A 13,965-nucleotide genomic window follows, 5' to 3' on the forward strand; every position below is an offset into this window, starting at 1 on the left:
TGGTAGTTATAAGAATACCTGCCCTGTTTCCTGTATACCTATATATCTGTGGTCATGCGATGCACAATGATCTGTGTCTTGGATCGCTGTGCTTTGCAGGGGCTGATGCTCTTCCACAACCCTCTGCAGAGAAACCCTCTGATCTCCCTGGGACTGAGATGTGCTGAACTGCTGCTCCCGAGTTGGAAGTGCTGGGGACTTACCTTCTTCCTGTGGGAGGGAATATGCTGTCGGGGAGCCCTGAGCAGATGCAGGAACAGGACTCCCTCTCTCTAATTGGGGAAGTACCTCCTGGATGTGTTACTTTGCAGTCCATCTGCTACACTACAAGTTTCCTTTGCCTTGTTCTCTTCTTGATAGATCAGGATGAAAATGTTTATCCTTGTCATCTTGTTGAGAAAACCGGAGAACAGATACAAACCCCGGTGGTGTTTGTCTGGCGGCGTGTGAGTGCTAGACTGTAAACCTAGCTGTAAGGTGGTGCTGAGCTGGCTGAATTTGGTAGAGTGGCCATGGCAGCCGGGCTGGAGGTGTTCAGGGATGGTTGACAACAGTCATCTTGCTACAGCGCTCTTCAGTTCTTGGGCTGTGAGTTGTCATTTGGGTCCTTGAGCTGCTTTGATACCAGATGTGCACCGGCATCTCCAGACCAACATGTTTATCAGTCCTGTCCTTTCCAGGTCTCCTGGTATGTTGGAGGGTGCGCTGAGATGCTGGGTTTGTGCTGCAAGGATGCAGTGTTTACTTCTGGCTGTGTTGGATTGGTTTTTGGGTGTGATCTGCAGCACCGGTGCAGAAGCCTAGATTTGTAATTTTGTTGAGATATGACAGCCAAAAAGTGTTTCTGAGCATCTAGCTCTTGAAATACAGCGTGGCGGTGGAGCTCACAGAGGAAGCTCCTTGAGGTGTGTGTTTTCTAGCTCCAGAAATGGACCTGGGATTTGTGTACAGCTTCATGCCATGTGTGTAGTGGCAATGTTGCTGTAAGGTCTCTGTATCTCACTTCCACGATTCAAACCGCCTGCCCCCATAGTTTCACTCTTTTCTATGACAGTTTGTAACTTTTCCTTTTCAGACGCTTCATGTGTTCCTTGTTTTCTCCCTGAATCCTTCGTAAGGGTTCCAGAATACAAGTCAGAAACGTCCCTGATGGTGGTGAACTGCTTGGATCTGTCCCTGTGCTGTGTTCATCATCTCAGCTGAAGCGTGTGACCTGCAGGAGCCAGCTGTCACGGTGATGCCAGTGGTGCTGGGGAGGCTGTTTCTGGACCTACAATCCAAACTCAAACGTGAACAGTAAAACTTCCTTGTAAAACTTCAGCCACACATTATGAGCTGTTACAGCTCAAGTAATCTTTGAGAGAGGCGAAAAAAGACCAAAGGAGATTGCATAGCAACATCAGTAGATTTTCCTGTAAAAGTTATTTTAATTAGGAAATATTTCCTCATTGGTAAATAGTGACCAAGCAGCTGAGTGATAACCTGGCAAATGGTCTAGTGTGTCTGCTAGTATCTCTTGCCTGTTGCCAGGGCTGTAGCTCACAGCAGATTTCTGTATAAACACTCAGTGCTGCTTTCCCAAGGGAAGAATGACTCAGACGGCTGCTTATGAGCTGTGCTGGCGTTCGCATCCTTGCTTACACTGGGGATGAATTTTCTGAAGTGTGTGGTCAGACACTTGGAGGTTCAGATGCAGCAGCCTCTAACGTACGTGCCCAAATTTTACTTGTTGTGGCATAACTGTGGTGAGTGAAACCCCAAGGTGAAGGACATGCTGGAATAGGAAAGACAAGAATATGTGACTGTTTAAATGCCACTCACCTCGTGCCTCTCTGAGTTTGTTCCAGGGAGGTGGCTGTGGCTCTCAGCATGGGGACAAGTTTTAGCCCTGCAGTAACCTACATTTATACCAGAAAACAGAACGACTGTAGGAGTGATAAGATGGGAATTAAGTATTTAAAATGTAGAATAAGGTGTGCTGGTTGCTGAGGCCTATAGCAAGGTTTTGAGATAGTAGGAGAAGGATCTCTAGGAAGCAAGTGAGTGCGTATTTCAGGAGGTTATTTTTGGGGGTATAACTTAATTTGTGTTTGGATTTTCCTGTGAACATGCCGAGTGGTATGGAGTGGTGTTGGGAACCCACGAGCAAGCAGTATTGGCCCTCCCAGTTTAGGAGAGAAGCCTCAGGTCAGTCTTTGCATAGCTTCCTGCTGAGTTTTTTGTGGATTAGCCGCTTTGGAGAGCTGCACAGTCACTAGCCTGAGCATTTTTAGCGCCCTTGTGATGCTGGATGCTCCTAGCTAGGGTGTAACAAGATCCGTACATGTGTCATACCCACTGTGCGTAGCTGAACTGAGCTTTTGAGCTGCCAGGGTTGCAGGTGTGTGCTCTGGTCTCAAAGTTGGGCTGCTGTGCTCTCCTTGACCTCCTTGTTGGTGCTCAAGCTATAAAGCACGCTGAAATACTGCTGGCCACCTGGAAAGTGGGTCCTGTGCAGAGCAATCTCTGTTCCCTGCTGGGGTTCTTTGCCTGATCCTGTCTGAGCTGTGAGAAAAGGAGTCATCGAGTTTCAGGACAGATAAGGCTACCCAGAAATGGTGTTGAGCTTTGCTGGTGGAAAGGAAATCTTAGCAGAGAAATTCTGTGAGCATCTGTCATGCTTGCTTGCTTTAAGTGAATGGTGTTTAGGAGAAGCGTGAGCTGGAGCTGTTTATTGCTTGCTGCGTCTTATTAACTTCCAGCAGAGCCACGCAGTTATTACAAAACCCGTATAAGCAACACCTTACCAGCATCTGAGGCTAAATCTCTGGCTGTTATGATACCACTGAAACCAGAGCTGTGGAGCTAGTAGATGATCTATTTTTTCACGTCCGCTGTTGGTAAATCTGTCTTCTGAGCTCTTACAAAGGAATTTCATAGTTTCATATATAGTAAGATTTCTTACAGTTGTTGAAAAGTAGGAGCATCTTTCTCTTGTATAGCACTGGCATACTCGGAAGCCTAGTGTAGCTCAAGTATTCGTTCAGAACTGGAAAGCAGGTCTTTAAATCATGATTTGTTGTTCTTTTATTGCAGTACGGCATGTAGCTGATCTGACAGGCTGCAGAATGAGTTGCTAAAATTTAGACTCCAGGAGTTTTATACTGAAGGCCTTTTTAAGTAACTGATGCTGATAAGTTGTCAAGCTCTGTATGTTTAGGTTTGTGGTATTAAAGTAGCTGAAGCAGATTTTCCAGTCCCGTCCCCCCCCCCCCCCAAAAAAAAAAAAAAAAAAAGAGAGAAATGCTGCAAATAATATTTTAATAACAAGGTCTTTGAAGGTTTTTGCAAAATCCAGCATTCTGGAAATTGCTGTGATGCAAGAGCTTTGCTGTACTTGTGGTAGGGTGCCTGAGTGATGATGCCAGTCTGAAATTTGTGTCCTACACACTGTCAAAATAAAAAACGCAAATGGGGCCATATTCAGAACAGCATCTTCTGCTAGCTTTGACAGAATCTGTGCAGGAACTGGGACCTGTGTATCCAGAGTAGGTTTGACAGCTGAAGTAGAGACCTGCTGGCATCATGAGAAAGTATGTTCATGCTTTTAGAGTAAGAAAACTCCTTTCTGATGATCCTAATGCATCTATGGGCAGCACCGTTCTTGCTACAAGAATGAATTTGGGAGTAAGCCATGAGATCTGTCTCCACAATTCCTGGCCTTTTTTGTCTGGAGCCACATGCTGGAGCTGGGCAGCCCTGGCAGGGCCATGTAGCCTATGGCTTGGTTAATAGCTCAAGACTTGTGTGGAGCTTGCCCTGGTGCTTTGAGGATCTTGCTGCTGTGCTCTGGGGGGTAAGGGGTTATATTCACCCAGAATGTTAAGTTTTCCCCTTGCCAGATGGATGCTTAAGTCCTCCCTGGTTTTTAACACCTGCAGGTATTGTTTTTTAAAATTGTTTTAGCCCCTCTCACTGTGTATATTGGCAAGGGCTGTATGCAAGTCAGTCCTCTTCCATGTCCCATGTGCAGCTGTAATTTTATATCTCTGAAGGAGAGTCCCATCGATTAGCTTTGAGAGGGAGCAGCAGAAGAATCCTAGGTATTAATCTCTGTCCAGCTCTGTGTGGTCTATGTCCATGTTTACACTCCCTTTGGCTTTTTTGCAGCCTGCCCAGGTGCTCTCCCATATGTGCAGTGCTCAGATTATTGCAGAAAGTTGAGAATCAGAAAATCTGCCTGGATCATGTTATGCAATAGTTGAGCTGTTAGTGGTGAATAAGCAGATCCAGCTGACCACGAATGCTTCTGAAGGGCACCTTTTTTTTTCCCCCTCCCCCTTGCATGTGGATAGAGGAGATCGCTTGCTTGTTGGCTTCGGGCTGAGTCAGGTGCTTGCCTCGTGTGTGGGTGCTGATTGATAGGAATTGATTTCCCATGCAGATTGGCATGGGAAGGTAGCTTAAAGAACAAAATCCTGTACCAAAACAGTCGTCTTGAGTGGGAGAGCAAGGCTGTTTAACATGACTTAAACTGATATAGTGAAGTCACCTTTGTTTTGTGTAGAAGAGAAAATAATTTTTGCAGTTCTCTCCAGGTGGGAAGTAACCCCTCCTGAGAACCCATTGGTATGTACTGCATCATGAAGAGAATGACTTTGGAAATGAAATTCAGTGCTTGATTTCATTTGGAGCCAGTTCACCCCCGCTGCAAGCAAACGTTACCACACTGTAGACTGAGTTTGAACTTACCCTGTGGTGCTGTGAGACATGAACCGTAGGTCCTTGGGAGGTACCAAGATGCTTTCATTTCTGCATGTTGAGCTTGGATGTGACCCTAGGTTAAATCTGTTCTGCAAAACAGCGTCGGGGCTGAGCAGGCAAGAGAAGTCCTCAGGATGCTGTAGTTAGGGTTGTGGGGCTTGGGGATTTGGATTCGTGTTCAGCCAGAATGGCTTCTTTCTGCGTAACATGCAATCCCAACAATAAGGTTGGTAGTGAGTATCTCTAGATTGCTGCCTGTTCTCCCCTGGTAGGAACCGTATCTCCATCCCATAATGAACTCCATTGCCAACACTATCTGAGAGTAATTCAAGGCTATGCCTGTAAAACCTCCCTAAAGAGACCTAGAGACTCCTATTTGTGATGTGTTCCTTGGGGAGCAAAGTGCAGCCAAAATTTGGCTCTCCTGCTGTATCAGCATGTGGAGCAGGGCCAGAAGGTGTAGGAAGCTCATCACCAACATGTGGTGGCTTTTACAGATGCTGCGTGTGAACAGTGTTGAAAATCAGATATTTGCCATACTGCTGCCCGTGTCACTGTGCTCCAGGCCACAGAGAAGGAAGCAATGTGCAAACTGCCTTGAGTCTTTCAGGAGTAAGGGGAGATGCTCCTGGCACTGGTGGGAATGGTCTACTTGCTGAGCTGGTGATGTGTGCCTTCATGAAAGCTTCCAGCGCTCAGCAGCTGATGACTTGTTCAGCTCCTACCTTTAAAGATGTGAATTGATTTTAAAATTTTGAACAAGCAGCGGCCAGTGATCACTTTTGGACTTCAGTACGTTTGTGGAGGTGTTATTAATGATCTGGGAGCTGTGCATCAGGGTGGCTGCTGTTGGGGTGGAGGAAGGCTGTTCGCAGTGGAAAAAAGGAGTAACTGGATGCCCTGAATGGAGATGAGGAGGACTCTGTGTAGAGGGAAATCAGAGGCAGAGGGAGAGACTTGGCATTGGCCTGTGAGGATCAGCAAAGACCTTCTGGGCCTGGGGGTATTGTAGTTTTAGGAGCAAATAGCTGGGTTAAGACATGTAGGGCAAAGGAACAAGGAAGAAGTGGAGAAAAATAGCAGAAGGCTGATGGAAAAACAGACAGATATGGGACTTAAAGCAGAGCTACATAACTGAGGGTTCAAAGCTGTGAAGCAAGAGTTGTTCGCTGCTTCTGGAGTCTGAAGTAGTCTTGTACAGCTGGGGTGAGGTCTTCTCACTGTTAAGTGCTTTATCATGCACAAATAGCCTTCAGGCCTTCAAAACTAGTTGGAAATAAGTGTGCTGTTTGGAAAATAACTTCAGGTAACAAGGCTGAACTTTAAAAAGCAGTCAAGTGTGTGAGGAGCACCAGTTCTTCTCTAGACCTTGTGCTCCGAGTTACTTTGCTGCCCTGAGCAAATAGTTCATCCTCACCCACGGTGCTCACACCAGCTGCCTGTGGCTGATGCAAACTGTTCTATAAATTGTCAAGGCTGATGAGGCAAGAGCCTGTCCTGCCTCTGGATCTTGTGGCTCCTTCAGTACCCCCAGGGCATTTCAGACAGGCCTCCATCCAGAACTGATGGGGCAATGTTCCTGGGTGAGGACTGTGCTGCTAGGCTTGGGGGGGAGGAAAGGGGCAGGTTATTCTACAAGTGACTGCAATTCCTCCTGCTATTGCAAGTCGGTGAGCAACTGTGTAGTAATGTATTTTGGTGAAATACTAGCAAAATCCTTGCAATGATTGCCTGACATCTGCTGAATTCCAGCATGTCATAATGTTAGGAAAAGGGTAGGAGAGAGGACTCTGGAAATGACTCAGACAAGAGCATTTAAAAGTATACAAGGCATATTTGTCCTATGATAGCATTGTCCTGCTCCCATCTCTTTCCCCCAGCATGGTCACCCGGACTTAAGGGAATTTACAGTCTTGAAAACTCTCCTCGGACCTTTGACTAATTATGTGGGTAAAAATGGTAAACACGCTGAGGAAGATGGAACTGCTATGGGAAGCGATAGCTGGCAGCAGAAGGGAGGAAAACAGGGAGGAACTGAATTTTCAAAGTGTTAATGATGGCTGTTCTACATCAGCTGTTTAACAAGGTCAGGAGTGTGGACAAGCTGGGAAGGATCCTGCCTTGCTGTGCAGTGTAAATGCAAGGTGGTAAGTGGCTTGTGGGTACTGGGGGGAACAGGGGATGGCTGTGGATCTAGAAGTGGTCTAATGCCAAATGTGTTTATTGTAGTCCCACTTTCAGGGAGGGAATAGGCAGTGTGGTAGGGGGAGAAGGCACTGGGCAGTGGGAAGGTTGTCAGGGTGGATGAGGAATGAGGATTGGGGGTGGGTATGCCTGCAGCAGAGCTGATTGATTTTGTCCATTCCCTTTCCCATTTCAAAGTAAAAAAAATTAATGAACTAAAGTAAAAGGTGGATGGTAAAAGATGGAAAAATACAATGAGGATCAAGGAAAATTCTCATTTTTCCTCCTGTCCAAAGGTCCTCACTTCCAGGTGCTGCTCAGCCCTTCCTGGCTGGAGGGACATGGGGGTTGCAGCCTCTATACCCCAGGCTGGAGAACATGCAGCCCCTGGGGTGGGAGCAGGGCAGTGGAGGCCAGTGGCTGCCGTGTTTGCCCTGGTCTTGCTGGGGTTTGTGTGGTGTTAGTGATGCTGTCGGCTGTGCCTGTGCTGGCTGCTCTGAGTGTGTCTGCTGGGCTGGTGGGAAACCTTGAGGACTTACTGGCTTAATGCTTGTAGAGCTATTTTAGGCATCTGCAATGCAGCAGTGGGTGTGGAGGCAGTTTTGGGACTATTTCAGCCTTTATCTTTGTACCCAAGTGCCTTAAAAAACCTAGTCTTTGTAACTATTTTTTAAAAAATTGCTTCAGTTGCTTCTGAAAACACTGTTAAGTCATGTTTTAAGAAGTGGCTGTCGGTTTCTATGTGGCTCTTCCACAGCTTGCATGCTCTGAAAAGACAAGGCATCTCTGTGCACAAGAAGGTGGCTCTTGGCTGGTGTGGTACTGGCAGCATGGGACTGGCTGCTCTCCTGGGGCCCAAGAGCTGGTGAGGGGAAAGAGGAAAACTAATAAATAAAAAAAATTAAGTAGTTGTTTCAGCTTTAAAGCTAAAAGCCCATGGAGAGATAAGAATGTCTGAAGATGTGGAAATATTTTCATGATAGAGCAGCAGCTATTGTGGATGCTGCACGGGCTCTTGCTTTGAAGCAACCTGCTGTGCTTTGTCCTTGGCTGGGGCTGTGGCATGAGGCAGGGGTGTGTATGGGCTGGGGGGCTTTGGCCCCTGGGCATGAAGTCCTGGATGCAGCTGTCAGCAGTGGGATTGTTGTGCGTAAGGGTGGGTTCTCCCTGGGATGTCCAGCTGGGGTGGAAGGAGGACTGGTTCTTTGGGAGGTAAGCCCCAGGAATGCTTTCTGCTCATGTGGGTGAGCCTACTGAAGTTCAAGAAGTGCTAAGCAATTTTGCCAGTAGTAAAGGTGCTTTAACAGCTGAAAAAGAATTGTGCTGCTTTCATTTGCCTTACAAGTGGATATCTTTGCATGTGAGATATTACCACAACTGGAGAAAAAAGTGATTGAAAGGAGAGGATATAAAGAGCCGCAAAATACTAGATGCTGGAGGTGGGATAGCAGGGAGAAGGGAGAAAAGCAGCAATGCAAATGAGATGAGAAAGGCCAGTGGTGTGCACTTGGTAGTTTTACTTTTAGGGCAACCAGAAGCAGTCAGCACAGCAGGATGTGAAACCAGCAGGCTAAATGATGGGGGTGATGTTTGTACAAGGGAACAAGCTCGATCTATGTGCTACATCCCATCCTTGTTTTTCTGTTCGAGGAGCTTGCCTAGCTTTGGCAGCTTTGATGGGCTTGCTGCCTGCTCGGGACATTTCCACAGGTCTCTGCTGAGCGGGAGGGAGTGTTGGTGGGATTTTGGGGACAGGCTGGGTGCAGGGAGACTGATACTTCTTTTTCCCTCTGTTCCCCTGCAGGACGCAGGCAGAAATGGCCCATACATGTCGCGGGACCATCAACCTGTCCACGGCTCATATCGATACAGAGGACTCTTGTAACATAGTGCTTTCGAACGGGGGAAGGACGTACCACTTAAAGGCAAACTCGGAAGTGGAGAGGCAGCGCTGGGTCACAGCCCTGGAGCTGGCCAAAGCAAAAGCCATCCGCATGAGGAACAACCAGTCAGGTAGAGTGTGTCTTAGTGTGCGAATCTGCAACTGGATCCTTTTTAAAACCTCCTTGTAAACGAGCTCTTCTGTGCTAGCTAAATTGTGCAGAAACCCTGGCAGATACTATTTCATATGCAATTAAAAATAGCTGGTGGTTTCACAGAGACACAAAGGGTTTTAAACAATACTGTGCGTACCAAACATAATCTCATCTGGTCATGCAGCATTGAGCAGGTCTTTAAAGCCCCTGGTAGTGACTGTAAATTATAGCGAGCCGGTAAAAATGAGCTAATGATGCTTCTTCTGGAAGGCAGGATGTATGCGCCTTTGTCCTGGAGACTTTTTATTGGTCCTTGTGGACAGAGTGCTGTAAGAGGCACTAAGTGCAGTGGTCGGTGGCACTATAGGGAACACCGGTTCACAACACAGTGCTGGAGCTGTGTCTTTCTGATTCACCCATAGCTTAGGATAGTTTGGTAGATGAATGACCCATATATTTAGCTGAGCTGTCTCTCTCCATACATACTTCTCCTTCTGCCCCCTACACTCACTAAGCTATGGTGTGGTGTTTATTAGTATACCTTTGGGGCAACTGCATTAATATAAAGCTGTCAGAGAGCCATGCCTGTTACGCAGTCCACAGTGTCATTTTTACTGTTCCATTGTGTAATGGATCAGTTAGGTGCTTAACAAACAGAGTATTTTAGAAATATTTCAATGTTCGTAACTCTTGGGATTAATGTTTGGTTTTCTTCCACAAACAAGCATGGCTTCAAGTTGCAGAGAACAAAATCCATGAATGTATTAAAAAACTGGTTATCACCTCTGTCCTAAAATAAAACCACTGCCAGATCTTACTTTGAATGCTGGAAATCAGGCCTTATACAAGATAAAAGAGTTAGCAAGTGCCTGATTTTATAATGCTCTGCTTAAAAAGAAAATGTAGCTTCAGAAAATGCACCGAGTACTTCAGAAATGGTGTGTGTCAGGGTTAGACCGAGGAAAGCTGTGGTATTTGTTGCATACATAGCCTGGGCTGTTTTGGTGCAGTGCTTGTATAGCATCTTGCTGTCCTGGTCCAGGTTTGGGCTTTGGGGCAGCTGCAGGTGCTGTTCTGTGCTATCGACTACAGAGAATATGCATCTGTAGGTAGAATGTTTGTGAAGCTTATCTCTCAGAGTCACCACCGAGGAAGGTTGTGGTTGCTTCAGTGCATTAAGAAAAGCCTCTGCTTCCCCAGGGGAAATGCTGCTGTGTGCACACCAAAACCACAATGTGCCACGGTGTGACTGCGGGGTGCAGCTCTCTGTCTAATGCTGCTGGCTTATGAAAACACGCAGTCAACATAAAATTAGTGTAACCACACTTTCAGAAGGGAGCGCGTTAATATTTTCATGTGTGCACCGGTGGGTGGGTCGTTTGGGAGGCTGGCTGCCAGAGGCACTGTGCGGGCAGAGTCTGTGCTTAATATAATAGTTTATAGAGAGCAGCAGAATGCCAGAGTGCCAGTGGTTTGACTTGCAGGAGAATAAAGCCCCGGTCCTGGACTAATGTGGTCTGACTTTTGTATAATTAGCCATCCCACAAGGTCATACAGAAGTTGATTAGTGTGTGAGCCATTTACCAATTCCCATAATTGTTTAAGTATGCTGTGTTCTGGGGCACTAGCATCTATGGATTTAATTACATAAAGTATTGTGAACTCTCTGTCCCTTAATATTTCAGCTGCGGTATGTACGTGAATACTGATGGAGAATACAGCTGACTGAAGAGAAGATGGAAGTTTCTAGGGACCCTTGTTTTGCCTGGCAGAGTGTGACATTGTGCCAGGTCACAGCTGTGGTGAGCTGGGTGTGATGGGTATTGGTCCTCTGAACATCCCATAGTGGGAAGTGAGTCCTCTAGCTGGGTGGGTGTTTGGAGAAGGATCTTGCATGTGAGAGAAGTTGGTGTGTGCCTTTACCTTTACTTTTTTGAGCGTCAGGCTGTGGGCAGTGCTGGGGCAGGCGGGGAGCGGCACAGGCAGCTGGCTGCGGAGTCCCGCCTAGCCAGGGGCTGCAGGAGGATGTCAGTGATGTTGCCTCTGGAGTCATGCACAGTTATTTTGGTTTGTGTCTTTACACAAAAATAGCAAATGCAGAGACTTCCTGTCTTAAGGCTCTGGACATGCTGACTTCCTAACTCCAGTGAGCTCAGGCCATTCAGGGTAAGGACAGTGCAGCAGCAGTGCTGATTTGGCTGCGGATGCTCGTTTCTGAGCTGCCTCACAGTTGTGCTGACTCAGCTGTTTGCAGGGCAATGCTGTGGTTCAGGCCAGGGAGCTGATGGGAGAAAAAAACCTAAACCAAACTCTTGTTTTTCCAGGCTTTTCTGATCTGATCCAAGGGAATAAGACACTCTGTAAATGGGCGCTGAAATCTTGTGCTGTGGAGTTAGAGCTGAGGATGTTGGTGAATTACTTTATAGCTTGTTCACCTGGCTGATGGTGTTTTGTCCCACTTAGAGACCTTTTAATTAATGTAAAGAATGAATGTGTGCCAGCTGGGAGGGAACATTGATGGCTCTGCGAGGCCAGAAGACTGGGCGAGTGTTGCAGGAGGCAGGTGGGGAGGACAGAGAAGCAGGTTAGTATCTAACACTGCCTGCCCTTCTGCGGAAGAACACGAGAAGCCATCCTTGTGGTGATCTCACAGGCCCTGCCTGCTGCCCTGCCCGCTGCAGGGGATGCAGCAGGAACCCATCTTTGGCGTTGCCTGCTGGCGCTCAGGAATGTGGGGGCTCTGGAGGTGGCATGTCTGTGGAAGAGACGGCTGGGTTTAAGTCGGCTGTTTCTGAGATGTCTGCAGCTAACGAGTGCTGGGGCAGTCTCATGTGTGGAGCAGGTTTTCAGCTCTACAGTTTTCAGCAGGTGAGGAGCACCCAGGAGAGGGGAGGGGGTGTCCTTCATGGTGCTCTGAGGTCCATTGGAATCGTCCTCTCCTTGCATCCAAAAAGCAGCAGTGTGTTAGTGTGGAATTAATTAATTTAAAAAAACCCAAAAAGCCTGTCTTCTTTTTGGGCATGTTTTAAAGATGAGCCACACTTGAGTCACTGCTGAAAATAAAACATGCTCAAGTGTAAGCTGGAGTTCTCCACTAATTTGTGTTTCTGCAGAAATCAGTGGTCTCTCCCTGTTTTACTGGCAGTTGGGATGTGATGGGGTGCTGGACCAGCAAACCAGGTTAACTCTGCAAATACCTAGACTACTGGGAGATTATTTTGGGGTGGATGAGAAATCTTTTTCCCCCAGTAGTTACCTTAAAAACCAGATACGGAAGCGTTTTTAACTTGGAGTACTAGCTAGCTCAAGCTGTGCACGGAGATGCCATTTTCACAGGACTGTTTTTCATTTCTATTTTTAAGAAATAGCAAAACCTGTACCCAAACCAAGTATGAGATAGGAGACTTTGCTGTTCCCTCTTGTGTGTAACTGAAGGAGCTCTGGTTTCCCCTCTACCCAGTGTGTAGCTAGGACTATTTTGGTAATGAGCTGTGAGCCTGGACATGAGTAAGTACTGATAGATGTCACCTGAGAAAGCTCACTGTCCTCATCCTGCCTCACTGGTGAGAAACATGCCTAGTGATACAGGGTGTATTAGTGGCAGAAAGCGAGAGTAGAGCTGGGTTGTTGTCTTGGCGTTCTCAATTACCATGTAGTGCTTAATTCCTCTAAAATCAATGTGTAGTGTAGCATTAGGACAGAAGGGGCCCAGACCTGGCTGGATGGCTCACCTTTAGCTGCTGCTCAGCCAAATCTGGCATTCCAATTTCTAGTTGAATTTATAAAGTGTCGGTGAAGTCCTAGTAAACTTGATTTGCCCACAGTACCCAGCTCCATCACCCCATGGTGTCGGTGCTTGGTATGGGCCTGTGCTGTTTATCTGTCCTGAAAATCAGATTTCTGTAATTGCCCTCTGTTCACATGACTATAAACTCTTGAATAATTCCAACCTTCTCCACTCACCATATTGTATCTGCATCACCCCTTGAATTTTTGTCAGTTTGTGCATTGGCCTCTTGACAGCTCCAAATTTGTAGACTGGCAGCAGCAAAGAAGTGCTTTTATCTGCTGCTTATATTCGCTTTTCTGTCTGCTCTTGTGGCTTGGAGGATGCAAACTTAAAAGTATTTGATGGCTGCGGTTAATATACCTTTTTTATGGCAGTAGAAATATTCTTTCTTTTTAGGGCAGTATCATGAGATACAAGAATTGATTTTGTGAATGATAAGAATTATTTTCTTGGCTATGTGATGAGGAGAGTCTTTGGAAAAGCCTACAAGAGGAGGGTAGAAATCTGTGACTGGTATTTTAAATGCTAGGTGTTGTGTTGGGAGAGCTCTGCAAAATGAACTTGGGCTCCTCGGTGATTGATTAGAGATGTGAGGGGTTGGTGACTTCTTTTGACTCCCTGCTCGGTGGTTCCTGGGAGGAGGGAAGATGAAATCCACACTGTGATTCAGGTCATTGACTGAACCAGTGCAGATTTTGGGTTGACTGAAGGCACTTTTGGTGTTCATGATACTAAAAAACCCAGGAGTTAACTGGATAGGTGTCAGGGCTCATATCTGTGCCATGACCAACTCATCTGCCAGCTCCCCTCAAATGCATCTGGTGCCTCACACTGGGGTCAGGGCTCAAGAGATGTCAGTGTGGCAACAAAGCTGGGAACACTAAGAAAAGAGCAAAAGAGAAAATACAGGTTTGCTTCGCAAGCAGCTGTGATGCTTGTCCCCTGTAGAGGCCCTGGCTCTCATCACACTAGCTCAGAAAGTTTTCAGCAAACTTAAGCAGAACCCTAAAACCCGAACAGGCACAAGATTAACCAGACAAATAAAACCTCCTCCACCAAGGGAAGGTGGATGGAAAAATTTACTTTCCATCTGGAAGAATGACAGCTGGAGGTGTGTGTGTAAGATAGTAAATGCTGCAGGAATAGACGGGGGCAATTGCTTATAATAAGGAGGAAATTATCAGGTCATAGGTTTAAATGAAGCAGGAATAA

The 13,965-nt window shown here is 46.6% G+C and overlaps 1 protein-coding gene across 2 annotated transcripts in view; it reads left to right on the forward strand.

The window, feature by feature from the left end:
• Positions 1 to 13,965, forward strand: part of OSBP2 (oxysterol binding protein 2) — a 116,829-nt gene that overhangs the window by 21,948 nt on the left and 80,916 nt on the right. For both annotated transcript variants that reach the window (XM_040607350.1, XM_040607359.1), the window contains one exon: positions 8,732 to 8,940. In XM_040607350.1, coding sequence (XP_040463284.1) covers positions 8,732 to 8,940 — 209 coding nt within the window. The remainder of the gene's footprint in view (positions 1 to 8,731; positions 8,941 to 13,965) is intronic.

The sequence above is a fragment of the Falco naumanni genome, chromosome 1 (assembly GCF_017639655.2).
Source record: "Falco naumanni isolate bFalNau1 chromosome 1, bFalNau1.pat, whole genome shotgun sequence".
NCBI classification, from domain to species: Eukaryota; Metazoa; Chordata; class Aves; order Falconiformes; family Falconidae; genus Falco; species Falco naumanni.